This window comes from Equus quagga, unplaced genomic scaffold, assembly GCF_021613505.1.
Source record: "Equus quagga isolate Etosha38 unplaced genomic scaffold, UCLA_HA_Equagga_1.0 198585_RagTag, whole genome shotgun sequence".
Classification (NCBI taxonomy): domain Eukaryota; kingdom Metazoa; phylum Chordata; class Mammalia; order Perissodactyla; family Equidae; genus Equus; species Equus quagga.
Window position 1 is genome coordinate 2629 of NW_025798293.1, and position 27606 is coordinate 30234.

Sequence of the window (27606 nt, forward strand, 5' to 3'; positions counted from 1 at the left end):
CTAATTGTTAACCACATGCTGGGCGCTGCACCAAGCACATCGCATGCACTGCCTCGTCACATCCTATAACTCTATGAGGAGGGAGCTATTATCATCATCACCCTTTACAGCTGAGGGCTGTGGGGCTCAGAGAGGCCAGATGACTTGCCCGAGGCAACAGGGTCTGTCTGACTTTAGACTCAAGCTCTCAACCACTGCCCTAAGCTGGAAGAGTAGCGATCTCAGGATGCCTTGAAATAAGAGGGGGAGACAGTATTGTGTCACAGACTAAGAGTAAGGAAAATTCTATTTTGTGAGTGAAAAGTTAGAGAAACTAATAATAGCTCTCAACCAGGTCATGAAGATTCTTTTTGTCCTCAGGGGTCCTGGTATCTCCTGTTAAAGATGACCATTTGGTGGCATGTCAGTCTGGGCTTCCTGAGCTCAGCTGACCACGGCAGTGTCCAGTGAACTTCACTAAGCACAGTGTCTGTACCTTGACCAAACTCTGTACCTCTACTGCCCATCCAGAAGCGCCGGTCCCAGTGAGGCCCCGAGAGAGGCCAGGATGGCTTGGCCCAGCCCTTTATCCCACGGGGAAAGTCTGTCTTCCTGCAGCCTGGGAGAGAACGCCAACTCTGATCACAGGAGAGCAGCCCTGGCTGTGGGTCCCACAGGGCTGGTCTGGGAAGGGTGCTATGCCACCAAACAGGCAACAGCAACAACGGAGGGCAAAAAGAATAGCTCTCCATGTAAATAAGTGTGGGAGATATTGGGTTAAATAACATAAATATGTTTCTTTAAGAAGTGGCTTTATAAAAATGAAATTTATTTGTTTTGAAAAACTCAAGCACTGCAAAAAAGTACAAAATCTAGTTGAAAACTATTTCCCAGAATCTCACCAGCCCTGAAATAACCATCATTAACATTTGTTGAACTCTGTTGCAGACACTGCTCTGTGCTTATGTACAAAGAGAAGAAGGGAAGGGACGCGAGATGCATACAATGCTACAGAGACAGACAAAAATATTAGAAAAATGGGGCTGTATTCTATGTAAAAGTACTGGGTTTGTTACTTGATATTGATTGAAGAAAAGCTGACTGAAGGTGAAGCTGAAGGAATTGACGGCCTTCCTTGATAGTAATATTCATTTCTAAAATTTACTACTAAAATTAAGAAAAGAGATTCTGAAAACATTTAAGAGGTCAGAGCCCCTGCCTTCTTCAACTGCGTGCTTCCACTTCAGCTGGAACGTTGGCTGTGGAAGAAAGAAGGAGCAGCCACGTGTGCGCTTTCTCTCCTTACAACTCCCAGTTGCGTTATAGTATCTTATCTGGATCTATAGCATTGACGTTCTGTTTCGTGGCCATAAATGCCGCACTTACTTAGTTTCTGTTTAAGTGGAACCAAGTGGAAGTGGAAGGTCTTCCCCTCTGTTCTTGGTTTCATGTTTTCTCCATGCCCAGGCTCTTTATCTCAGCTCTTTTTCTGGTCATCTGGATTTTGTCATCTGGTGGCTTGTTAACCACGGGTTCCCGGGGGCTGCACACCTAGAGTGTGTGTTTAAGATCGTCTCTCTGCTGTCTGTGATCATCAAGGACAACTTGACTGGATATAAAAGTCTTGCTTTGCAACTTTGTTCACCTCAGAACTTTGTAGACATTGTTTGCTTCCCCTCTGCTTTGAATTTGCTAGGAATCCAGAGGCTGGTCTGAATCTTTCCCCATCCTAGTAAATTCTGGATGCCCTTAGAATTCTTTTTTTCCCCCCAGTCTTGAGGTTAAGTAATTTACCAGGATATATATTGGTGTTGCTCTGTGTCGTTTTTTTCCCCCGGAACACGCCATGTCCTTTCAATCTGGAGAAAAACGACGTTCGTTAGTTTAGGAAATCTTTCAACTGTTAAAACTTTGAATATTTTAATCTTCTGTTTGCTCTTTTCTCTTCCTCAGGAATATCTGTTATGTGTGTATGTTGGTTATCCTTTGCCCTCAGTATCTATTATCTTCTTTAAAATAATTTCATGTTGTCTGGATTCCTCATTCCTAGCTGCCACGTCTCTGTGTTCAGCACCTGCGTGTGTGCATGTGTGTGTTTGTGTGTGTGTGCCTTCCAATGCAGTTTCTACCTCACTGACAGTTCCTTTGCTTTTTTTCATTTGTTTCCTGAGCTCCACCGACGTTCTTTTCATCTCCTTCTAGTGTGTTCTAATAGTGCTTCCTTGAATTCTGGTGACTCCTCTTGTGACAAATCATGCTGTCTGTAATCTCTTTAGGACTCTGGTGACCACCTGCATTCTGAGGTCATCCTCTTGTGATGTGTGTTCTTCACCTGATTTTTCTTATGTTCCTTTCCTCTTTCAAAATGTATTAATTTTTTTTTTTAGGAAGATTAGCCCTGAGCTAACATCTGTCACCAATCCTCCTCTTTTTGCTGAGGAAGACTGGCCCTCAGCTAACATCCATGCCCATCTTCCTCTACTTTATATGTGGGATGCCTGCCACAGCATGGCTTGACAAGAGGTGTGTAGGTCCGCAACCAGGATCTGAACCGGTGAACTCCAGGCCGCCGAAGCAGAACATGCAAACTTAACCACTGGGCAGTGGGGCTGGCCCCAGAAATGTATTAAGAACTCAAATGTCTCAAGTATAAAGTTTTTCCAACAAGTATTTCCTTTTCCTGACGTGTGTGTGTATGTGTGTGTGTGTGCACGTGTGTGTGAGGAAGATTGTCGCTGAGCTAACATCTGTGCTAATCTTCCTCTGTTTTACATGGGATGCCGCCATAGCACGGTTTGACAAGTGGTGCTAGGTCCGTGCCCAGGACCAGAACCTGGGAACCTTGAGCCACTGAAGCTGAACGCACGGACTTAACCACTACACCACCGGCCCAGCCTCCTCTTCCTGACATTTCTAATGATAGCTTAGTACACAATAACTTATTACTTGTTTTATTTGGCAGAATCGTTGGGAAGGACACATTTATAGGACACATACTGTGTGCCAAGAATTATCCCAGACCCTGTACATTTTCTCCTGTAAGCCTTGTCCCATCTTACAGATGAGAAAACTGAGCCTCAGGTAAAGTGACCAAACCAAGTCACCAAGCTCATGCGAGGACAAACAAGTGTGTGAGGCAGGGTCTGTGTGGTCTTTGAGGCCTTTCCTTGCCCACAGACCCTGGGCAGCAGCGGTGGCCTGCGATTGTCCTGGTGGGTGACATGTGACTCTCGGTAGTGAGTCAGAATGGAAAGCCCTGAAGCCCTCCCTTCTGTCATCCAGTGAATCAAAAACACTGTTAGTTTGTCAACAGCTTGTTCGTGGACAATTTTTAAACCATGTAGCTATCAAATTCCCAACTGAGGCTTAGAGCGATTAAGAAGTTTACCCCAATTCACCCAGCTGGTGCAACCCTACATCTTGGGAGATGAAGACCCATCCTTACTAACACTTCAAGCACGTAGGTTAAATGGCTCTGTGACAATTTAGGGAGAATGATCTGTGCTTTCTGAGATTTCTGAAGAAAACATTATTTAAAAATTATATCAATATTGTAATAACAATGTAGGGGCATGTAAGAAAGAAGAATTTTTTTTTTTTTGAGGAAGATTAGCCCTGTGCTAACTACTGCCAATCCTCCTCTTTTTGCTGAGGAAGACTGGCCCTAAGGTAACATCCATGCCCATCTTCCTCTACTTTATATATGGGACGCCTACCACAGCATGGCTTTTGCCAAGAGGTGCCATGTCCATACCCGGGATCGGAACTGGTGAACCCCGGTCTGCCATGAAGCAGAATGTGTGAACTTAACCGCTGTGCCACCAGGCCAGCCCCAAAAGAAGAAATTTTTAAAAATTATCCCCATCCTGGGCTTTACTGCTCTAACAAATAACGCACTTTTATTTTTCCTTCTCCTCTTAGTAACTGCCCATATTTATGCACGTTTTGCATAACTGTGATAAGGCAAAGATACAGTGGTATTTTCTGGTGACTTCATTTATCATTATAGCATTTTTGTGCTGTCACATTTTCTTCATAATACTCATTTTATGGATAAACCAGGGTTTTCTTAGCTTCCAGTTTATTTCTAAGTTTTGTTCTCCCCTCTCTCTGCCTCACCACCCTCCCTACCCTGTGATTTCACATTATCCCTGGTGTGTTAAGGGTAGTGATCCGAAATTGATCCCAGGCGAAATTGCACTGAAGCCATAAAATCGTGGTTTGAGTTTTTAAAAATAAAGTAGTAATTCTGGGGGTGCCCTTCTCGCTCTTGAGACCTGAAACGTATTCTCCTTCCTCCCACCATCAGTTTTTGCTGGGCAGTAAGCGGTGAGTGCTTGGCACAGCTTTTATAGCTGTTAACATTGGACAATCAGCTGCGACCATGTTCGTTAGCAGAGTCATGTTAACCTGATCGCTGTTAATGGAAAAAGCAGCGTGCTCCGGTTGCCTGGGGTGCACTCCAGTGCGCTGTATGTATTAGGTCTGGGCTGGGAGCACTTAAAATAAATCAACCAGGTCAAGGCAAACATTAATCTCTGCTCCGGAGTTTGTTCTTATTTTTTTTAAGTTAACGAGCTGGAGCAGAAACAATAGAATGTTCTCAGCCTAAAGCCCCCAGTGAATTGCCGGTCAGAGGGGTGAATTTTCTGACCAGGTGGGTGGTCAACATATTGAACTCAGTGCATCCTGGAGTTCCACGCGGCTGAGGGTGGGTTGACAGATGGAATGAGCTCTTCTGCGCATGCGCTCTCTCTGCAGCAGGCTCTCAGGTCGCTCCTGAGTGTCCTCTAAAGATTTTGACGTCTGCACTCAGAAATGGACAAATACCTGTTTCTGAGCCTCTGTGCTAGGGATCCGGGCAGATGAAAGAGCTTTGGGGCCTGGCCTGTCTGCTCTGTCTGCCTTAGGGGCTTGTAATCCGTTTGGGAGACTCGGAAACTTTGAGAGGCAGCGATTCGGGTAGCACAGGGTACTGTGGGGCTGCCAGGAGTTTAGGGAGGACGGGCTCCTGTGAATGAGAGTCAGGAGGAGTTCCTGCAACGCGCAGGTGACGTAGGCTTTGACGTTTGGGTTCATTCACTATTCAACAAGTGTCTCTTGAGCTGGGAACATAGTAATGAGCAGGCACCTACTTTTGTAAAACATTCGAATCCAGGGAAGGCAGACGGTAAAGAGGTAACTTCAGAGAGCAGGATGAAAAAACGAAAAGATCTGGAGAAAGGGCTCTGTAGGCTGAACAGCAAGTGCCCTGAGGCAGCAGGAGCCCAAAGTCTGCGGATTAGCACAAAGGCCCCTCTCCTTCTTCAGGTCCCTTCATCCTGTCTCAATTAGCACTTGCCACTGTGCTCATCTCCCCCCCACCTGCTTTATTTTTCTTGTTGGTATTCATGACACGACTTTATGTTTTATATTCTGTGTTTGGTGGTTTTTCTTCGCTGTCCTCAACTAGAATGTAAACGCCATGATGCTTTGTTTTGTTTCTTGCTGTATCTTGAGTGCCTGGAACAGTGCCTGGCACCCCGTAAGTGCTCAGTGAATACTGGATGGCAGAATGGAGGGTCCGTGTGGCTGAGCACGGAGAGCCAGGGAGAGAGTGGTACAAAATTCAGAGGAGCGTGTAGATGGGAGGGAGTGGACGCTGGGCATTTATGAGGGAATGAGCAAGGTCTCTGCAGGGACAGTGGAAAGACCAGAAGCACGGGGGCAGAAGGAACCATCTAGAAGGCAAACCAAAGAGCCTTCGGTGGAGGTCAGAGAGAACGTCAGTCCTTCTCGCGTCTCCTACGTTGCGCCTCCCTTTCTCCCTTCCTCCCTTTGCTGTTCCTTTCCACAGTTTCGAGCACTAACTGTGTTCCAAGCTCTGTTGGCACCAGAGATTCGAAGGAAGGACACGGCGCAGTAGGATATTTGACTGGAGAGAACGGTAGTCCATCCTGAAGATTTGAAAGGAGAGAATCAAATTACAGAAAAATATAGGAAACTCAATTATTTGCACAGAAACTTTTATGTGTGCTCCTAGGTTTTCCTTGCTGCTTACAGCACTAACATTGACATCCGGCAATTAGCTTAAAGATTGTGGTTCTGGGAAGTAGTTGCTGACTCATTAATGCTGATTGATATGTGTGTTTGTGTAACTGACACAATCAGATGATTGTTGTAGAGCACTAATGGAGTAACTGGTAAATGAGATCAGTGTAAACATGCAGAAGTTGATTCATGTGTATTTAATGAAAAGACTATACAAAGATAATAGAAATGCTTGTGCTTGTCATGGGGAGAATGTGTGTTTGTGTGTGTCAGCCTCGTTGACCGGACTTCGCAAGGAGAGAAAGTATCATGTTTTCTCATTTCTTTCCTTCCAGGAGTAATTCCAGCTAATGGGAGGATGAACGTGACTGTGAAGTTTACACCCTTTCAGTATGGCACTGCACAAATGAGAATGCGCTTATGGATTTCACAGTTCAACTCTCAACCCTACGAATGTGTCTTCACGGGGACGTGCTGTCCCAACATGGCTCTGAAGTATGGCTGCTCTGGGATGTTTGGTTTATTCTTAAAACGTTTTTAAAAATCCAAGTCTTCCTTTCTTCCATTCTGTCTTTCTTCCTTGTAACAGAGTGCCATCAGCAACTTACTTAAGATGATGAACTTTTATAAAATACACCTTAAAATATAATAGTGATGCATAGACTCTCTCTATGCTTGTAGCAGTAGTTGCTTCTGCCGAGAGGGGAGGAGATGACAGAGAAAAAGCGGTCTTTGAGGGCTACTTTCTTTCTCTGATTAGTCTCAGTGCGCTGTTGGAATGTTTGACCATATATATGTATTACTGTCCATTCAAAAATTTACATCATGAGGCCGGAACAACATAACTATTTTCAAAGTTCCAATAGAACATTATAATTGAGTGCCTGCTGTTTGCAGTGACTATTGCAAAACCCCATGGGAAATGGTCCACACCCTGAAGATACTCACAACAGAGGGGCCAAATGAAGTCATGTGTAACAAGTGACCTGGACATAAGGCGAAAATGGAAATGTGCCCCATGGGAGTGTTTTTTAAAGCATCGTTAGCTTTCAAGTCAGAGTAAAGATGTGAAATGGGACAAAGTTTTACTTTGTAATAAATTTTTTCTGAACTTCTATTTCCATTTGAATGTGAGCTTGTATTTTTATATACTAATGGATCAAGTTAATGTTTGTTTAATATACATTATTTTTATAAAAATTAAAAGGAGAATTTATCACTGTATAAATACTAATCTTAGAAAACCCTCACAAACATTTTGAAAATGGTAAAGAAATATTTTGATTTTCCTCCTCTTCCCTTCATACACACATACAAATCACATATCAGCATCATTAGGCATATTAAAAGTGAAGTAACAACCTTAAATATGAACTAACTCCATGAGTTATTATATGTTTATATCGTGATTTCTTCCTCAAAATTCACAGCAGCCTAAGTCAACTATAGGATATTAGCGTGGCCCGGTGAACCCACATCCTGCAAGTAATCGTAGTAGAAATAAAGTCACTCAGGCAGTAAACAGGGAGCATTGGATATAAATACAAAACAGCTCTAATTTTTCTGGTGTCAGATAACTGGCTGAGCAAAATGCTGTTTGCCATCTCACGTCATGGGCTGCAATACGCAAATGGCTTTCTTAGAGACATCACTCGAGTTGGGTTATTGCTTATATGTCCTTCCATGGACGTGTTCTCAAATACAGGAGAGCTTTGTGTGGCAGGAGCACCACACAAACACAGGCGTATGCTACTTCTAAGCTATTGTATTTTGGTTTTCCAGCTAGAGTTTGGCATCTTATTTAGTGCCCTCTTGTCATTTGCAAGGGCTATGTCTCAAGGGCGTGTCTCCCCAGACTACGGATAGTACTAGAACATATAAATTCCACCAGAAGGAAAAAATTACCCTGGCCGCAGTATTCTCTGAAAGTTTCCTAGGTTGCTTTCTCATTTCAGAAGAGCGTGTGTGCTGGACTTTCTCACGTCCTAAATTCGGCACTGCCAAATTCCACCTGTGACTCTTTAGTTTATCACTGTCTCAGACCCCTTCATTTCCATCGTCAGCACTAGCAGTTAGATTTCTTAAGGAAGCTGGTTTTTAACACCCTCAGAAACTTTTTCTTTTCCTACTGTTTACAGCAGAGGGGATGTGGGAACTCTGCTGAGATGCGGATGCTGAGCTGCAGCTCACTCCCCAACCAAGCGCCTCCTCCCTGCACAGCACAGCCTGTCAGTCAGTGTGTGTCTCCCCAAAGGCCGTGGGCCTCTCAGGACGCTCTTACGCGGGCCATGTTAAATGTGGGATTGCTGGCACAGCGCCCACGTCGGGCAGTGGGGCCTGTTCAGTAGGTGCTCAGCAAACGTATATTGACCATATTGATGCCGTCAGAACGAATGCATGGAAGCATGTCCTTGTCTTATTTCTGTAACGTCCTGGACTTAGGTAATCCTATAACACAAGTCTTCACATATTCCTGCTTAAAGAAATGCTTCGTGGGTAACGCTAAGGAACATAACTTGGTTCTACTGCATCTCATGATAAGCAACTCCAGCAGCTTCTATAGGGATGTCAGCAGCACTGTCTGTACCTACAAATGTAGATTTGTCCAAAGGCAGTTTTCAGTTACAGAAAAAGTCTCAAACATTAGTCTGAATCACTCTTGCAAGATCTTGCTACAAACAGTGGGCATAATCATTCTTTTACTAGGAAGATAAATCAATGTAAGATTTTTTCAATTATTTTATTGAAGTCATGTCAGCTTATAACACTGTAATTTCAGGTGTCCATTATTACATTTCAGTTTCTGTGTAGACTGCATTGTGTTCACCACCAATAGTCTAGTTTTCATCCTTCACCACACGTATGTGCCCTTTTACCCCTTTCGTCCACCCTCCCATCCCCTTCCCCTCTGGTAACCACTAATCTGTTCTCCTTGTCCTTGTGTTTGTTTATCTTCCACATATGAGTGAAATCATGCAGTGTTTGTCTTACTCTGTGCGGTTTATTTCACTTAACGTAATACCCTCAAGGTCCATCCATATTGTTGCAAATGGCACGATTTTGACTTTTTTATGGCTGAGTAGTATTCCATTGTATATACATACCACATTTTCTTTATCCATTCATCAGTTGATGGGCACTTGGGGTGCTTACATGTCTTGGCTGTTGTGAATAGTGCTACAATGAATGTAGGGGTGCATATAGCTTTTTCAATTATTGATTTCATGTTCTTTGGATAAATACTCAGTGGTGCAATAGCTGGATCATATGGTAGTTGTATTTTTAACTTTTTGAAAAATCTCTTTTTTTTCTGTTTTCCATAATGGCTGCACCAGTTTGCATTCCCACCAGCAGTGTATGAGGGTTCCCTTTTCTCCACATTCTCTACAACACCTATTACTTCTCATCTTGATAATTATAGCCATTCTGACAGGTGTGACGTAATATCTCACTGTAGTTTTGATTTACATTTCCCTAATAATTAGTGATGTTGAACATCATTTCCTGTGCCCGTTGGCCATCTGTATATCTTCTTTGGAAAAATGTCTGTTCATTTCCTCTGCCATTTTTTGATTGGGTCGTTCTTTTTTGTTGTTGTTGAGTTGTATGAATTCTTTATATGTTTTGGAAATTAACCCCTCATCAGATATATGATTTGCAAATGTTTTCTCCCAGGTGGTGGGTTGTTGTTTCGTTTTGTTGATGGTTTCCTTTGCTAAAATGCAGAAGCGCTTTAGTCTGATGTAGTCCCATTTGTTTATTTTTCTTTTGTTTCCCTTGCCTGAGTAAACATGGTATTCAAAAAGATGCTGCTAAGACCGATGTCAAAGAGCTTATTGCCAATGTTTTCCTCTAAAAGTTTTATGGTTTCAGGTCTTACATTCAAGATTTTCTTAAATTTAGCTATTGAAAACTGACAGCCTAGAAATAAATTATGCTAGCCCATGAGAGCATTTTTCAGCCTGTCATGTTTTCCACTTGTTCTCTTCTTTGAGAATCTAAGGAAAAGGAGCCGTTGGCGGGCTATTTTGAAGTACGTGATTATACACTGGTGGACTGAGATTGCATTTCTTTTAATTGACCCAGTTTTAGCACACAGCTTGATTCTCAGCTTAGCTGTAGTAATTAATGGACTGTAAGTCATGGCATTATCAGACGGAACACAAAAATAGGAGCCTTGAGTCATTGGATTCTATACTAATTGAATATCTGTCTCAAACTATAGATTAGAAGAATTCAAAAGGCTGAATGCTCTTTCTAAGAAAGTAGACATCCCTCCAGAAAAGGCAATGACACGTATAAACTTTCACCGACGGCCAGCCCAGACGAAGCCTCCAAAGCTTAAGGTGAGGTGGGCTCCGTGCTGAGCAGGATGGAGGGAGGGACGGAGAGGCAGAATAACGAGTTTCCCTCCTGATTTGCTCCCAGGAAATTGAATATCAGAACTTGAGATTTCCAGTAGACTTATCAAATCCATTTGCTGTGGCAACCGTTTTAAACCAAGAACCAGGAAAATTGAAGATTAAAGAATTAAGAGAAGGTACCCAGCTGGCCCACCGTCAGTCAGCCCCTGGGCAGAATAGGAGAGGATTACTGCTCGTCACGTGTGCTGTTTATGGGCGAGACACAACCTTGTCAGGGCGCTCTGAGGTTTTGCTGTTAGAAATTGTTTTTCTCTCGGCCAACGATTGTGTTTTGGTTACTGGTATAATCATTGTTTGCTCCTTCCCTCAGTTTTGGACCAAGGCAATGAGATTTCAAGGGCAAGACAGATGAAGGAAGCACTCTTTGAACAGAAAGTCAGACGGGACACTTATGAAGAGATCAAAAATCACCTTAAGTGGTAAGTGTTGAGCAATGATTTGTATCAAGTGACAGTCCAATGTTTTTAGTAATGGCGTTTTATACCTAAGGCACAATGAAATGTAATGAGTTTTAATGCCCTTCGAAAATTTGATTATTCTCTCCCCTCTGCACGGCCTTGTATTTCAGAATGAAGTTTCTGTTAGGAATAGATCAATGTGACCAACCATGCTCTTTCCTCAGTGTGACCAGACAGTGGCAGAATCAGAGTGAACTGTGGGAGGAGCTGGGACACTGCTCCTTGCTGGCCACTGCTGCCAGTACCCCTCTTGCTCCAGGACAGAGCTGGGTGACGCAGGCGCCCCAAATCTCGCCCCACCGTGAGCCCCCTGTGCCCTGTGCTGTGTGCCCCAAGGGCCTTATGGGGAGCCTGGCTCCTACACTCAAAGTAGAGCCCTTTTCACAGTTTTTTACCAGATCATACCAGGCGTATCCGTGTATACAGTTTCAGCGAAAGTAAACTTGAAACACTCTTGAATTGAGCTAAAAAAGAGACTCCTGGGAAAGGCCTTTGAGAGGCTGCCTCATCCATGCCCCTGCTTCCATGCTTCCCAGACAGACAGAACTCACCCTGAGCTGAGGACCTTCCCAGGTGTCTCCCACCCTGTCACCCTGCTGGCACGAGGGCGTGCCCTTTATTTCCCTCTGCGACAGTGTGGGTCTCTACTCAGGGTCTGGCCTCAAGTATGCCAAGTAACTCAAGGTCATTTAAAAAATACTCTTTTCCTGTTATAAAAAATGGACACGTTGTCATTGTAGAAAACCTGAAAAATATTTTTTTTATTTTTTAAATAAATATTTTAATTTTTTTTTGAAGTATAGAGAGGGGAAAAAACCACTATAGTGCAATGATCACTGTCACCACTGGTATATTTCCTTCCTTCTATGCTTTTTTGTAACATACTTGAAATCACATCCTAAATTCAATTTCGAATGCTGGATTGTTCACTTAATATTTTCTCCCTTTTTGTTGAAAGATTTTAAATCTGCAAGTAACACCCATATACGCTTGACGTAGTTTCCTCAGTTGTTAACTTTGTGCCACATGCACTTCCCCTCACTCTCTATGTGTACACACATTTGTGCACGCGTGCACAGATGCACACACGTCCTTTATTTTCCTGAACCATTTGAAGTAAGTTGACGATACCTTGAGGCCTAAAGACTGTCGCATGTAGCCTAAGAACAGCACGTGCTCCAGCGTTACCGTAACTACTTCTAAGAAATTTAACATTGATACAATATGAAATAATCAGCCACGTTCAAATTTACCCAGGCGTCCCAATACTGCCCTTTTTACCTGGGCTTTTTGTCTGTGGAGAGGAGGGATCCAGGGTCCAATCAAGGATTATACAATTTGTGTTTGGTTTTCATGTGTCTTTAGTCTCCTTTAATCTAAACCAGCTCTCCAGACACCCCCTCCCCTTTCTAAATCCTAGCTACCTATTTATTTTGAACAGGCACCAGGCTCCATGATAGACACATTACGTACCAGAGTTTTTAAAACTGTGACAAAATTCACATAACATAAAATTCATCATTTTAACCATTTTAAAGTGTACAACGCAGAGGTTTTAGTATTTTCACAATGTTGTGTAACCATCATCACTACTTAGTTCTAGAACATTTGCATGACTCCAAAAAGAAACCCCATGCCCATTAAGCAGTCACTCCTCAGTCCACTTTCCCCCCAGCCTCTGGCAACCGCTGATCTACTGTCTATCTCTATAGATTTGCCTACTATACACATTTCATATAAATGGAATTGCACAATATAGGGCCTTTTGTAACTGACTTCTTTCATTTAACAGGCTTTTAAGTTTGTTCCACATCGTAGCATCTGTCAGTACTTCATTCCTCTTTACGGCGGAATAACATTCCATTGGGTGGACATAGTACGTTTTGTTTATTCATTCATCAGTTGACAGACATTTGGGTGGTTTCCACCTTTTGGCTATTATAACTAATTCTGCTATGAACATTTAATTACAAGTTTTTGTGTGATCATATCTTTTCGGTTCTTTTGGCTGTATACCCAGGAGTGGAATTGCTGGGTCACGTGGTAACTCTATGTTTGACTTTTTGAGGAGCAGCCAAACTGTTTTCCATGGTGGCTGCACCATTTTACACTCCTATCATCAGTGTGCAAGGGTTCCAATTTGTCTACATCCTTGGCAATACCTGTTACTTTCCTTTGTTATTAGTATCATCATCATCCTCCTCATTATAGCCATCTTAGTAGGCGTGAAGTGCTGCATCACCATGGTTTTGATATGCATTTCCCAATGTCTGATGATGTTGAGCATCAAGATTTTCTGTTCACAAATATTTTAGTGCATGTCACTAGAAGATAAGCTTCCTTTTGCAGAGCACTTTGTTCATCTTGGTTATATTGTTGAAGTGTCTACGATGTCTCTCCCCCGTGGTGTCTCCTCTGATATCTCAGCCTCCCTTTTCAGTGGTGGAGTATCGCTAAGACACTCCATCCTAAAGTTGACAATGGTATTCTGATGGGTTCTGAAAGTTGGGTTTTTTCTCCCTAGGCAAGTGCACCTTGGTAAAGATCAAATGTCTTTTAAATTTAAAACAGACCTTACTGAAGAGTGGCAAAGAGTAAACACCAAATATAAGGTCAGAATTACTGCTAATTTGATAATCATTTATTTCACTGAATATTTTGAATTCCTGTTACATGCAAGATGCCATGTCAAGAGGAAGAAAACTTCTAGTTTAGTTGGGAGGGGAGAAGGCTGATGACAAGTTAGTTGTTAACATAAATCAAGGCTGCTGTAAGTGTCACGAGAGCCCTCTACTAAGCATTATGGGGATTCAGATCCAAAGAGGAGAGAGAGGTCATCTAATTGGAAAGCTTCCTGGAGGACATGGTATAATTTTGAAAAGTAGTAAAGAGGACAGAGAGGAATTCAGTTCAGAGGGAGGGAAAGGCTCAAATTCTGGCTGGAATTCTGAGCACGAGGTGCACCCGTCCCATGATCTGCAGAGCGTGAAGGTCAGAGAGACCCACAGACAGTGACCAGGAGCCACCCCAACACCAGATACACACACAAGTTCCAAGTCAGAGATGCTCAAAGGGGCTGAGCAGAAAGGGGAAAACTGAGGGAGGGGCCGTACCTGGGTCGCCAAGGCAGCACCTGTAAGTTCAGGGAGAGGGAGGGTGGACACGGGACCTGTGGGACTGGGCGAAACCCCTGGGCGCACCGTGGCGTGAGAGACATTGTTACACGCAGGACGGGTGCAGAGAACCCCGGGGACAGGTCCATAAGGACTGAAGCACACGACACACATGGGGCAGAGGAGAGAGGATCCAGCTTGGGCTTCGTGTCACAGGGGCTTGGACTTAATTGGTAGGATTTGTGGAACCATCACATATTTCTTAGTTTGCAGGGGCTGCAGTAACAAAGCACCACAGGCTGGGTGCCATAGGCAACAGAGATTTATTTCCTCACAGTTCTGGAGGCCGGAAGTCCTAGATGGAGGTGTTGGCACAGTGGCTTCCTTCTGAGGGACGTGAGGGAAGGATCCGTTCTCTTCTTAGCTTGTAGATGACCGAGTGCCTCCACATTGTCTCCTTTCTCTTCTTGTAGGACACTAGTCACATCAGATTAGGGCCCACCCTAATGACCTCATTTTAACTCAATAACCTTTTTAAAGACCGTATCTCCAAATACAGTCACCTCCTGAGGTACCAGGGTTAGGATTTCAACATATGGAGCTTGGAGGGACACAATTCAGCCATAACACGTAGATTTAAGCTGGGGGTGTGAGCTTCCCACACTCGGCACTGCACACGCGGGCGGGGGTAGGAGGGGCTGGGGAACAACACTCTGTTGTCAGATATGAATGCATTTCTCATATGGAATACATTTTTCTTCCTATTTGGAGTCCAAATAAGATATTTGAATAAATATGTCTTATTTTCTTTATTTTTCATAAGACAAGCAAAAGAATGTACAATCATTACATTGGTAAATCGTAGCATTCAGGAAAAGCACACATTAGATTGGCATTTAAACGTAGTGTGATGTGTTCAGATTCTTTGCATGGGATTTTAAAAACAAAATATCAAGTATTTTCCTCAGCCCCACGAGGGAATGATTTTTTCTGTTTTCAAGATGAAGGTGATACAGACGTGGCAGAGCAGGTCAGTGTGCGAGTTAAGGCTGTAACTGCCAGCGTTTGGTTGACAGGCAGACCCAGCCGTTGATTCGTTTAGTGAACGCCCGTTGTATGGAAGATTCTGTGCTAGTGAATAAGCCACGGTCTCTGCGCTCGAGAAGGTCACAGTCCAGAAGGGGCTGCAACATTAAGAGAGGATTTAAAGTGCTAAGGGCACGGATAGAGTTGAACTTGTAGATAAATGGGAGGTGAGGGGTAAGGAGAGCGAGAAGGTAGAGTGATGCCCAGGTTTGCAGCTTGGGTGCATGGTGGTGGTTTTACGTGAAATCTCAGAGACAGAAGAAAAGCTGGCTTAAGGGGAAGATGAAAAGTTTAATTTGGGACATGTTACATCTGGGGTGACTGGGGTCATCCAGGTGGCGGCTGAAGGAACAGAGCTGGAGACAGAGACTTGGGAGTGGGCAGCATCGAGGTAGAGATTGAGAGCACGGAACAAGCGTGGTGACCTGGGGAACATGAATAGTGTGAGAAAGGCAGCAGCTCATGGCAGGAAATCTGGAGAACTTCTTACTTAAGGGGAGGGCAGCAGGACCACTAAGGAGACAGGAGAGGAATGGTCAGGGAGGTCAGAGGTCAGAGGTCCAGAGAACACAGAGGAAGCAGCCCGGGAGGGATCAGTCAAGTGCGAGGGCTCCAGGACAATAAGGCCTGAAAAGTACACCTTCGATTGGGTGGATTGGAGGTCCTTGTGTGCCTCAGGGATAGCGATTCCAGTAGATTCGTGGAGGTAAAATGCCAAATTGTAATGGCTTGAGGAATGTGTAGATGTGAGTCGATAGTTGAGAAGTTGAGATGAGTAATGACATGGACCATTGTGGGGCGAGGGGTCAAGGCAGGGGTTTTTGAGGTGCAAGAACTTGAGCACATTATAGGCTGAGGGCAAAGAGCAATCACGGAGGAAAAGGTTGAAGAAGCTTGGGAAGAGGCCGTGGTCAGAGGAAAGATGGGGTCTGAACAGGAGGAAGGACTGGAGAAGCCGAGGAAGGACGGACTCGGGGTACAGTCAGGTTTGCATGCAGAGAGGGGTCTGTAGAAGGCTGTGTGTGTGGCCTTGTCTTCCGGCTGATCCAGGAAGCAAGGCCAGCTGCAGAGACTGTGCTGAACAGGGACTGGAGAGGGGCCAGGGGTAGTGGTGAGCATTTGCACAAGTGAGTGAGGGGAGCTGGAAACGAGCCATCACATCCTTAGGATCACTCACCAGGACCCCGAGGCCCCAGCATAGTAGGAGAGCAAGTGTTGCAGGGACCTGACTGTGTGTCCAGGAGATTTTACTGGCTGCTGAATCCTGGCAGGTGGCCCAGTGGCAAGAAAAACCTGGAGGCCAAGGCATATGGTAGAAAACCAGAAAAAGAGAGCTGGATGGAGGATGTGGGGGAGTCAGCGTTGTAGCTGGACAGCACGAACCATCAAGGATGACGAGCTTTTACTCAGAGGAGACGGTCAATAATCCTAAATTCTGAGATGTTCGTTATAAATGAGTAGAGTCTTGATAAAGATATCAGAAATCTCCCTCCTCTTTCTTCTACTAACAACCTCTTTGCCAATCCCTCTTTAAATTGCCTGTTTTATTTTACTTTTAGTGGGGAGGTGTGGGGTGTGGTCTGAGTCTCTCCCCATGAAATCTGTATTTGAATCTGAGGTCCACGGTCTCAAACTCAACTTCCTGATATGTGCAAATCAGAGCTAGACAGCTCCCCACCTCGGCGACAACAATAGAACTCTCTTACTTCTGAATAGGGTGTTAATGTGGTGATCAGAATAGATGTCTTTCAGTGAAGTCTCTAAAAATGATTGTGAACAATGTACCTAAGAGCCAAGCTAGTTTTAGAAGTCACCTAACAAACAAATATGAAAAACCGCAGGTAGACAAAAGCTAACAAGTTTTTGCAGTTTGCACGGCCCCCTTTTCCATGGAGGCATGTGGGTGTCGCCACTGACCCAAGCCCAGCCTGCCTTCCTGGGAGTGACCCGTGACCCCTGGGGAAGAGGAAAGAGCTCAGGGGCCATCGGGGAAGGGAGCAGCCTGGGGGACGCTCACTCCAGGGAAGAGACAGACCCGGTCCACCACCGGGAAAGGGGAGGAACCACGTGCCTTTGTTACAATCTGGATAATCAGCTCAGAGGGGCTTAAAACTTCACTGGGACATTAAGTTTCTTTAAAATGAAAGCTCTATACTCCCATGGTTACATGGTTTCCTGAAATCCTTTCTGTGAGTTTTAAATGCCTCAGAAATCGTTTCCAGAGACACTGTCCTCTAATTACAAAAAGAAGGTATTGGGTTTGTGCCTCTATAGAATATCCCTGTGTTTAAACAGTAAGTGTGATCATAACGATCATTATAACCTACTTCCGTCACCACCACTCCCAACGGGAACTCCATGGGTGGGTTTGTCCAATTGCTTAATGGGTTTCTGCCAGTTTTAAAGAGAAATAAAGTTGGTACACTTGTATTCAATTTTAATGTTTTTGATGATTAAAAACCCAGCTGGATAGAGGAGATCCTGTTTTGGATGAGGAATTTCAGCGACTCAAGACAGAAGTTAACCACACACGGGTTGTTCGCAATCTGAAAGAAGTGGGTAACTTTCCTTTCCTTGAAATCTAATTATTAGCAGCTCTTTATATGCTTATTTTTAAAACGCTAAACAGTTTTATAGAAATCCTTTTACCAAGGGACATTTAATAATTTTTAATGTGCTTACACTTGCAGAGTGTTTTTTCTTACGTATTGCGAGTAAAGCATCAAAACTCGTAATTAATGCTTCCCTTGAAATGAACGGCATTATATACTTTGGCTCCTCCTTTCCACCCCTCTACTTTCTCCTTCTTGATCTCTTTTTTTGTTTCCCTTTGCTCTGCAAGCCCATCTGCGGGTGCTCCTGGTGAGTCCCTGGGCCTCTGTTCCTTGCCCGGTCCCCTTGTGGGAAGGGTACAAGACAGGAGGTCAGAAGCCAGAGTTCTGGTCCCAGCTCTACCACCGATTTGGGACCTAGGAGAAGCCCTCTTAGCCTTGAAGCCTCAGTGTCCTCAAACCTAGAATGGGGACAGTAGCCCCTCCATCTGAGCATCTCTGTCATATAATTGTTTCTGGTTAAAACCCCAATTTTTAATTTCAACAATGAAGCAATTCTTCCTAATCTCCCCCACCTCCATCATTCCCGCTTTTCTTTTCTGGGTTTGCCACATCTGAATTATTTCTACCTCTTTTCTTCTCCCCACATTTAGTTTGGCCACGAAGTCTTGCCATAGCTCTTCCACAAGGCCACACCCAAGCCCGGCCTTCGTGGCTCACCCTCAGCTAATCCAACAGCTTGTTTGTTCCTGTATCCGCCCCTCCTCCCTCTCCTCTCCAGCCCACTGCGTGGGCCAGCGTGAGATGAGTTCACTTCTGATGCCTTTTCCTTCATATCGTCTCCCTGTTCGAGAAGCTCCAGTGCCTGAGGCTGTGGCAGGCGTCCTTTCCTCCACATTCATTTACTGACCTATGCACACTGCACTCCATACGCAGGCCTGTGCTGGTGCTCGGTGCAGGGCCGACCAAAACAGTCCTCGTTCTCCGCGAGGATCCCACAGCCCACTGTTCTCGATTCTGGATGCCGTGCCAGCGCCCCCCATGTGGCATTGGTTTCTGTGTGTCTTTATTCTTCTTCCTCAGGGTCACATGTGTTTCCTTGAGCTTCCCTAACCAGACTGTAAATCTCTTAAAACCCAAATCTTGTCTTCCACTTTTGACCCCCAACCCAAGAAGTATTCCCTATAATGCTATGTACACTAAACGTGCTTAATAAATGCTCATTAAATGGCAGGACAAATAAATAATAACTTGATTTGGGATCAAACTCTAAAACATTTTTATTAAATGTTTATGCCAGGAGTTAAAATTTAAATCGAAGATGTGTCTATATTTTGTGTTCACAGAAAATCCAGGAATTTCATCCCAGTTTTGATCCACTCACGAATAATACTTGGGTCAACAGGTTCAGGGCGCAAAGACGGTTTCAACAAGCAGCACGCAAGGTAAGTCTCAGGACCAGACTGAAACCGCAATGTGTTTAGTCATCAGCACAGGGAAATTGAACGGTGAGGTTGTTATAACAGCTTTATTGAGATATAATTCACATGCCATAAAATTCACTCTTGGAAACTGGACGATTCAGTAGTTTTCAGTGTATTCACAGCAGCACTGTCTAACCTTAGACCATTTTTATCGCTGCACAAAGAACCCGCGTTCCCGCGAGCAGCCTCTCGCTCCCGCAGTCGCTGCACCGCTCGTCTGCTTCCTGCCTCCGTGGATTTGCCTCTTCTGCACATTTGGCAGAAATGGGATCACACACACACGGCCTTTCGTAGCTGGCTTCTTTCTCTTAATGTGTTTTCGAGGTATGGATGTCCCACATTTTGTTTATCCATCCTTGGAAACATTTGGGTTGTTGTCACTTTTTGGCTGTTATGAATAATGATACTGTGAACATTTGTGTACAATTTGTGCACATGCGTTTTCAATTCTCTTGGGTATATATATCTAGGAGTAGAATTGCCAGGTCATATGGTAACTCTAGAACAATTGGATGTTGATCAGTTATTTCTAGAAAGGACAATTGAGAATTCCTGTGGAATCCTGTCTCTAACATCCAGGCTTATGGCTTCCCCTTCACGGTGTCATCTCACTGCTGTGCCTTCTTCACCCTCACGCTGGTCTTCCACCCAGCACATTGCGAGCCTCCAGTGGCTTCCTGTGATCAAAATAAAATGACCTCTTAGCCTTGAATGCCAATAAAGGGTGGAAGGTGAGCCGCTGGTCTGGCTGCACCCACACCCCCTCCAGCTGCCTCCTGTTCTCTAGGTTGTCTCAGTCCTTGTCTTCTTCCAAACACACCAGCTCATTCCCTGCTACAAACCTGTGTTTCTGCCCCTTGCCCATCAACTGAGATGCCATTCCATCTCCATCTGTCAGTGACTGTCCTTTGAGCCAGCGCAGTCTGCCTTTCCTCCAAGAAACAGTCCTTGTAAGCTTCAGCACTTAGCGATCTCTGTGGTGCCTCTTGCATCATATGCTGCCTGTAGATCTCTTGTCCTTGCCACTAGAGTGGCTCCCTCGGTGGGCAGAGCCGCCCCTCAAGCAGGGGAGAGCAGTGGTAAAGACTTGGACTCTGGAGCCAGACTGCCCGCCCTTAATTCTTGGTGCTACTTCTTAGGAGCTTTCTGATCTTGGACAAGTTACATAACCTCTGGGCCTCTGTTTCCCCATCTGTAACTGAGGATGACAGTAAGACCTGTCTCACAGGGTTGTCCATGAGGATTAAATGTGTGAATACATACAGGGGACTCCAAAGTTTATGGTACCAATGATCTTTCCAGCAGCGCTTTCAGCCGGGACTGTTGACGGTCCAGGCAGAGGCAGAGCTTGCTGCATCAATGACCTGCTCACCAACCTCCAAGGCCCCATGGAACCCGCATCCCTGCTGAAGTCTTGGTGGGCTCTGTGTATATGCAGAACAGAGGTGCCGCAAGATGCTGACCGTGGGGAGAAAAGTGGTGCAAAGAGGCAGCACGAAGCTGTGCTCTGAGGGAAGAGAGCACAGCTGCCAACAACGGGCAAACAGCAGCAAGATACTGGCCGGGCTGGCTTCCCACTAATGGGACCACCCTGGACATTCTGGAGAAAACCCTCCAGCTTGAAAAAAGTACCGTCCGCAGCTACATGCTTCACTCTGAGTGATGGCTCAGTCTTGTGCTCACACTCCCCAGCAAGTACTGTCAGTTCGGTGTGCAAATATAGTCCCAGCCTGATGACTTCCAGCCATCTCCTCAGCTCAGCCACCCCCTCATCTCTCACCTGGACCACTGCAACAGATCTTCCTGCTTCCCGTCCCCACACAGCAGCCAGAGTAGTACCCCCAAAGCTTGAAGATGGTAATACCTCTCCCCTGGCGAAACCCTCCAAAGGCTTCACATTGCAGTTAGAATCAGACGCACAATTTTTATCAAGGCTACACAACCACATGGATTTCTCTCTGTCCCTTAAACCATCTCCTTGGTTTCTGAATCAGGATCTTTGTATTTGCTTGTTCCTCTGGCCAGAACTCTCTTCCCAAGATCATCGTCGTTGATCATCCTTCAAGTCTCAGATCAAAGCTCACCTCCTCCGAGCGGCCTTCCCTCATCATCCCTGCCAGTCCGACCCCCTTCAGCCCCTCAGTCATGCCCTCATGCATTTACTGTCTTTTATTTTCTTCATGGCGTTCACCATGTTTATTTGGTCAAGTGTCTGTTGCCATCCCACCCCCACCCATACACACACACAGGAACATTGGCTCCCTCGGGCAGCACGTGGTCTGCCTCCTGTATCTCCAGGACCTTGCACAGAACTGGCCACACAGTAGCCACTTGATAATATTTGTTAACAAGAGAGTCCTTTACAGGATGGAAAGGAGTGTTAATCATGGCATGAAGGGTCCCCTCAGCCACAGCTCTGTGCACAGGGAGTGCTCACCTTCATTAGCATCTGCTCGGAATGCAGAGCACAGCGGTGTACGCTGAGCACTGCCCAAAGTCCAGAGCCCTATTTCTACAGAATCGCCCCTTCAGTTTGTCCCTCAATTCTGCAGCTAACACAGCGGGAGCGTTACTATTCACATGTACCGAAAAGAAAGAACGTAGAACTAGTCATTCTTTCCACCCTGGAAATAGAGAAAACCAGAGCTCATAAATTGGGTGGGACAAGGCCAAATGGCAACCTGGTCTTTTTTTGTATTCAGGCAGGTCAGTGTTACCCAGACCTTGACGTCCCCATGGCCTCAGCCTAGGGCAGCGTGCCACTCTCCCTGTGAATTCTGACTTAGAGTGGTGGCCTCAGCCCTTAGTTGTGGTTGGGGAAAGTGAGTTAAATTGAATGCCAAAATGAGCATGTACCGATTAATAATTTGAGATCATTATTCTTTCTAATTCCAGATCATGGTTCATCAACGACTACTCAGTATGTTGAGTGCTGTTCATGACATGGACAAAGGGACCATCCTCAGAAGGCTCACTAAAGGACAACAGTCAATAGCACCAGGTAAAGTACAGCTGTGAAGAATCGCAACGCCTTGACCAGTAAGTCCTCTGAGCACGAGGTTTCTTTATAATGAAGTTAGCTGTGTAGAAATAAAATATTTTCATGAATCAAATGCATTAGTTTTTTTTATGGGTACTGTAACAGATCACCCCAAACATAATGGCTTAAAACAACACGGATTTACTATCTTACAGTTCTGGAGGTCGGAAGTCTCAAGTCAAGGTGTCAGCAGGGCTGGTTCCTTCTGGAGACTCCAGGGGAGAGTCTGTTCCTGGCCTTTCCCAGCTTCTGGAGGCCACCTGCCTTCCTTGGCTTGTGGCCCCTTCCTCGCATCACTCTGACCTCTTGCTTCAGTCGTCACGTCTCCTTCTCTGACGCTGACCCTCCTGTCTCCCTCTTCTGTGGACCCTGTGATTACCCTGGGCCCACCTGGATTCCCTGGGACACTCTCCCCATCTCAAGACCGTTAACTTAATCACATCTGCAAAGTCCCTTTTACCATGTGAGGTGACGTAGTTACAGGTTCTGGGGAACAGAATGGGGACACCTTGGAGGGGCCATTATTCAACCCACCAGTGACAAATCAGACCTCCATGGCAGCTTTGGCTGAAATACCTGCCCAACTGGTAGTAGGCAGGGTCACCCGACCTGACCAAGTTGTAATCTCATTGAAGGGTGGCGGTGGTTCAACCTCCTGTTTTGTGCCCTCTGTTCTTTCTTGTCACCCAAGAGAATAAGATAGTCATCATTTATACTGTCGATTGGCTGCATCTTGTCTCAATCTAGCATTTGCACATAAAGTTTTTTATATTGTATGATCTTTGCTACTTAAAGAACTTCCCATCCTCTGATCCCCAGGGTGGCCGGGGCTGACACCCACTCTCAGTAGATTCTGGGAGCCCAAAAGCCATGTCCTGTATTCTCCATCGGTGGCTCGTGTGCAGATCCACAGGCAGGCCCTGATCCTCTGGCACTCTTCCTCCCCTCCCGAGCCTGAGCCCCTGAGCCTGGCTCCACTTCCCTGCCCCCAGGAGCAGCCCCTCTCCTCCTCTTCCTCCAGGACCCAGAGGGGTACTTTGTTTTTCATAGCACTGTGTTGATTTTTAATTTTTTTTTTACTTAGTCCAGTGCTGTTTATTAAGTCCATCATCAGAGGCAAGAAAAGACTTCCATTCATTGCCAAGGGGGTGGGCTGAGCTCCACCAGGGGGGGGGGGGGCTGGTGGGGGTGCTCGGAGCCCCGCAGAGCACAGGCAGTGGGCGGGCCCTTCAGTCCGGTCACACCAGCAGGACCCCATCCCTCCTCCACGGGTAGTGCCCCAAACCAGGGCCGGGGAGCGAGACCAGACAGCCCCAAGGGAAGGAGGGGCCCGGGGGCCTCAGGCTCAGGCCCTCGGTCCCCAGCAGCACCCCCTCCCCTCTGCTTCCTCTCCTTTAAGATCCAGTGGGTATTTTGTTTTTCATAACATTTTATTGCATTTTAATTATTCTTTTTTCCCTCCTTTATTATTTCTGTCTCTGGTATTCAAGCTTCTAATAAAGAAACTCTTTTAAAAAAATGCTGTAACATTTACCTGTGAAGTATGTATGGATACCTGGAAAATGTCTTCAATATGATTCTTTAATTTAATCTTTTTCTTTGCTAACGGGGACAGGGAATATTCATCAGAGATACTTTCATTTGGAATTATTGTTTTTTAGAAGCAAAAGTAAAATAAAATTTTAAAAAATTGGAGTGGCTGTTGAGGTAAAGAACAAAAGAGAAAATAAAAATGGGTCTAATACATACATCCAACGATATTCTTTTGGAAATGCTGTGTGGCAAGTACCCACTAATTCAATAAGCAACCACAGACGGTGGTTTCACAGAGAAATGCCTTAAGAACGCCCCAAAAGTGCTGTTTGTTTCACCCGTAGACAAGAGTCCCTCCAGATTTCTGCCGCTGATCGGTCACGACGATTATTCCAGGCGGTTTTCGGTGTCGCCCAGGGAAGTCCTGCCCTTCGCCTTCCCGTCCCACAGTGCTCCTCAGGACTCCAACGAGTTGGTGGGTGCTGCGAGGCTGGGGGTGGGGCCTGGGCATGATCGGATGGTTGTGAGGCAGAGATAGTTGTTGGGCTCAGTCCCTTCACCTCCGCCTCAGAGGCTCCCAAGGGAGACCTGTGCCCAGGGAATTGTGACCAATGGGAAACCAGATATCAGCTACTGCCACCTGCCTGGCACCTGATACGCCTGTGCAGAGCTCCTGGGTAAACTGGGCTGGGTCCTTCCTGGCCTGGAACCCAGCAAGAGCCCTGAGCCCCGCCTGACTGCCTGGGAACCAGGCCTCACAGCAGACGGGCAGACAGAGAAACAAGACGGCCTGGCCTGGCCCCAGGAGACAGGCCCTGCTCAGCTGACGGAGAGGCCAGAGAAGGGCAGCCCCCAGGTCCATGACCTGACCTAGGAATGAGGGAACATGGCCCCAGAATCTCACAATCTAACCCATCAGACTCAGAATTCCTCCTCTCTCTCTCTCCCTCTCTCTCTTTCTCTCTCTCTGTGTCTCTCAGTGGCAAGAGGCATGACAGTTCATCCCTCTTGCCCCATGGGGCACTAATGCATTATAGGAAATGCAGTAGCTAACCTTACACTGCATTTTCCATGAGTCGGGCAGTGTCTTAATGCTTCAGTTGTATCAGTTGACTTCCTCTTCAGTAAATCTACGTGATAAGATTATCAGCTACAGATGAGGAGGAACCTGAGGCATAAGGTCACATAGCCAGTAATAAAATGTTGCCCAAGTTAAGTAGTTAGCAATAAAAAGTGTGTTTAAATTGATACTGAAAGTACATATACAACATAATTCTTTTAGTTTCAAAGAATAAACTTGCCATTCGCATCCTATCGGGTGCGTTAAGCATTGCAGGTTAATCCTCTCAAGGGTTACAGAACTGACTTTAGAAATTCCATGTGTTTTTTGCATTAGATAATTAAACAACTTAAAAGATCAGAATATTTAGCTCCTAGGAAAAAATAAATCTGTGATTTTTAAGCAATAATAAATATCTGGCAGTCAATAATTAGCGGAGTGGACAGGATGGAGGGATGAAGAGAGAGCATCACTGTGCTGGGGGCCCAGCTCCTTGTTTTGGTATAGTTCAAAGCTTACACATTTCACTTGATATTTTAGTTAGTTCTGTAAAGATTTCTCTGTTGCTCAGGGTTGATGAAAAACAGAATTCTCAGCATTCTTGTCTATAAAGAATTTTTTAGTTCCATAAATACTATATTTCATCGATTCTAAGATCACTTTTTTCATATTTAGCATCTTTGAAATTGAGAGATGTCTTATAATTGATGGCATGTTAGCACTGTATCCTATTAATTTAATGATGGTGTCTTAGATTAGGTGAAATACCGTATTTATTGAGTGCCCATAAAATGTCAGGCGCTGGTCCAGGTGCTCCGGTGTCCAAGCAGATTAGCATGCAGGAGGGTCATTAGGTAGTGCTTTGGGATGGGACCTGTGGAGGGGACGTGGCGGGGGCAGGAGTACACAGAGCGACGCAGGGCGGCAATCCTGACAAAGGCCTCGCTGAACTCCTGAGGGGCTCCAAAGCTGGGACAGTGAGAGGACCTGGCCTTTACATCTTCGCTTCAACCTGTCACTGGAGGCGGGCTGCCCAGGACGGGCACGTGATGAGTGAGGCGGCTCCTTTCAGCCAAGGCAACTCCTGGGGAGGGCTGACCCCTGGGAGCTGTTCTACCAACGGGACTCCTAGCAGCTGGGGCACTAAATCCTTGAAGCCCGAAGGGGACTCTGGGCAGCATGTTGCAGTGTCCATAACTATAGAAAATAAAAAAGAAGAATCACGTTCACTAAGAGACGAGGAGGAGGGGTGGCCACGCTGCCTCCAGGCGCCACACATCAAGCAGCACCTGTGGTCGTGGGAAGGGGCACTTTGAGAGCAGAGCTGTTCATTTAATATTGGAAATGTATGAAAATAGAAGCATGGGCGCTTTTGCTCAATGTTGATTATGCGTCAATTTTTGGAATTCTCACATTTTAGGCTCCCGACGGCCTTGGCCCGGTCCCAATCAAATCTTCAGAAATTCCATTCAAGCAGAGTTATTCCTTCCTCAAGCTGCAGGTCAGAACTGTCATATGGTATTAGTTAATTGGGTTTCTTATAAAGTGAACAAAATATTCTTGATCTGAACTGCATTATTTGATTAGTTTTGTTCCATTACAGATTATACTGTGTGGAATATTGTGTGTATTTTTCTGCTGTTATTTTATGGTATGTGTGAGGTATAACAGATTCTTTTTTCCCAACGTGGCTTATGGAAACCAGGGTCTTTACTCTGTGATTATACCCTCTATTATGCATACATGAAGCTATCTGAACTTCACATCCTAGAAACTTTAAGAAAAACACAAGATAGTGAACAAAAGTTAGTCAGCCTATCTTGAGGTGTGTGACCACTTCTGCTCTTGAGAATATAAACACTTTAAATGGACAAACTAGTGTTTGGTGTATGTCTGCAGTTAAGCCATATGCTGTGGGAGGGTAATTGTGAAGGCTCGTGTGTGCTGGGACCCAGAACAGGGCTCAGGACTTGCACTAAAGTCCCTCCAGTGCTGGTCCAAAGTGGTAACTGCCACGATGTGATGGTTACAACATGGCGCTTATTTCCTTTTACTGTCAGGCAGCTCAGAAACGCTGTTGAGAAGTAGATCCCCCTAAACGGTGACGGGCTTTTAAGGACATGCAGTCAGCCGTCTCCTTTCGCCCTCAGGTTCCTGAGCTGTACAAAATCAAGGGGTATCAGCCATTCTGTGTCCAGAAGTCTTCCACAAGTTACAGACCTCAAAAGCTTGCTCGAGCCCTGAAGCAAGGAGCTGAGGTAACACAGCCCCGCCTTCTAGAGTCATGCCCACCTTTCCCCTCTTGTCCTGGCATCAAAACTAACACGCCGCTCTCGGTCCTGCGCAGGATGAAGCCACCACCATCATAGCCCTGCCGAGCCAGGAGGCCGCACCTCAGCTGGCCGGCAAGACCTCGGTCCTGAGCATGAAACCCCCAGAGGCCTTAGCCAGCTCTCCAGACTACGACCCGCTTTATATTTTTGTAAGTGACAATCGGCAGAGGGCTTGTGTTCCACGTTCCTTGACTTCAGCAGTTACTTTGTAAGAAAACAGAAGCATTAATTGGGAATACTTTTCTCTCTTTGGAATTTCAAATGTTAAACAATATGTCACCCCTTTGAAATTACTTGCCAGCACTTATTATTTGGAGAATATCAGTGTTTCTATCTTTTAAAAATGCCAGCATTTATTTTTATTACAGTAGCTTTATGATCTTTCTAATTATGTATAATATTTAAGTATATGTAGTGAATATGAATATCTATGAATATATGTGTGTACACACACACACACACACACAGAAAGTTTAAAAAAAAGTAGAAAGGGAAAAGAAAACACAACAGAAAA

General features: G+C 45.2%; 1 protein-coding gene across 1 annotated transcript in view; it reads left to right on the forward strand.

Annotated features, from left to right (window-relative positions):
- Positions 1–6344: 6344 nt before the first annotated feature.
- LOC124233357 (cilia- and flagella-associated protein 221-like) overlaps positions 6345–27606 on the forward strand; it is a gene marked incomplete at its 5' end in the record, with an annotated part of 37197 nt that continues 15935 nt past the window's right edge. The window contains 12 exons of the mRNA XM_046650502.1: positions 6345–6504; positions 10235–10355; positions 10438–10549; positions 10744–10852; positions 13416–13503; positions 17556–17645; positions 18989–19087; positions 22022–22127; positions 24044–24174; positions 26180–26260; positions 26910–27017; positions 27107–27241. Coding sequence (XP_046506458.1) covers positions 6345–6504; positions 10235–10355; positions 10438–10549; positions 10744–10852; positions 13416–13503; positions 17556–17645; positions 18989–19087; positions 22022–22127; positions 24044–24174; positions 26180–26260; positions 26910–27017; positions 27107–27241 — 1340 coding nt within the window. The remainder of the gene's footprint in view (positions 6505–10234; positions 10356–10437; positions 10550–10743; positions 10853–13415; positions 13504–17555; positions 17646–18988; positions 19088–22021; positions 22128–24043; positions 24175–26179; positions 26261–26909; positions 27018–27106; positions 27242–27606) is intronic.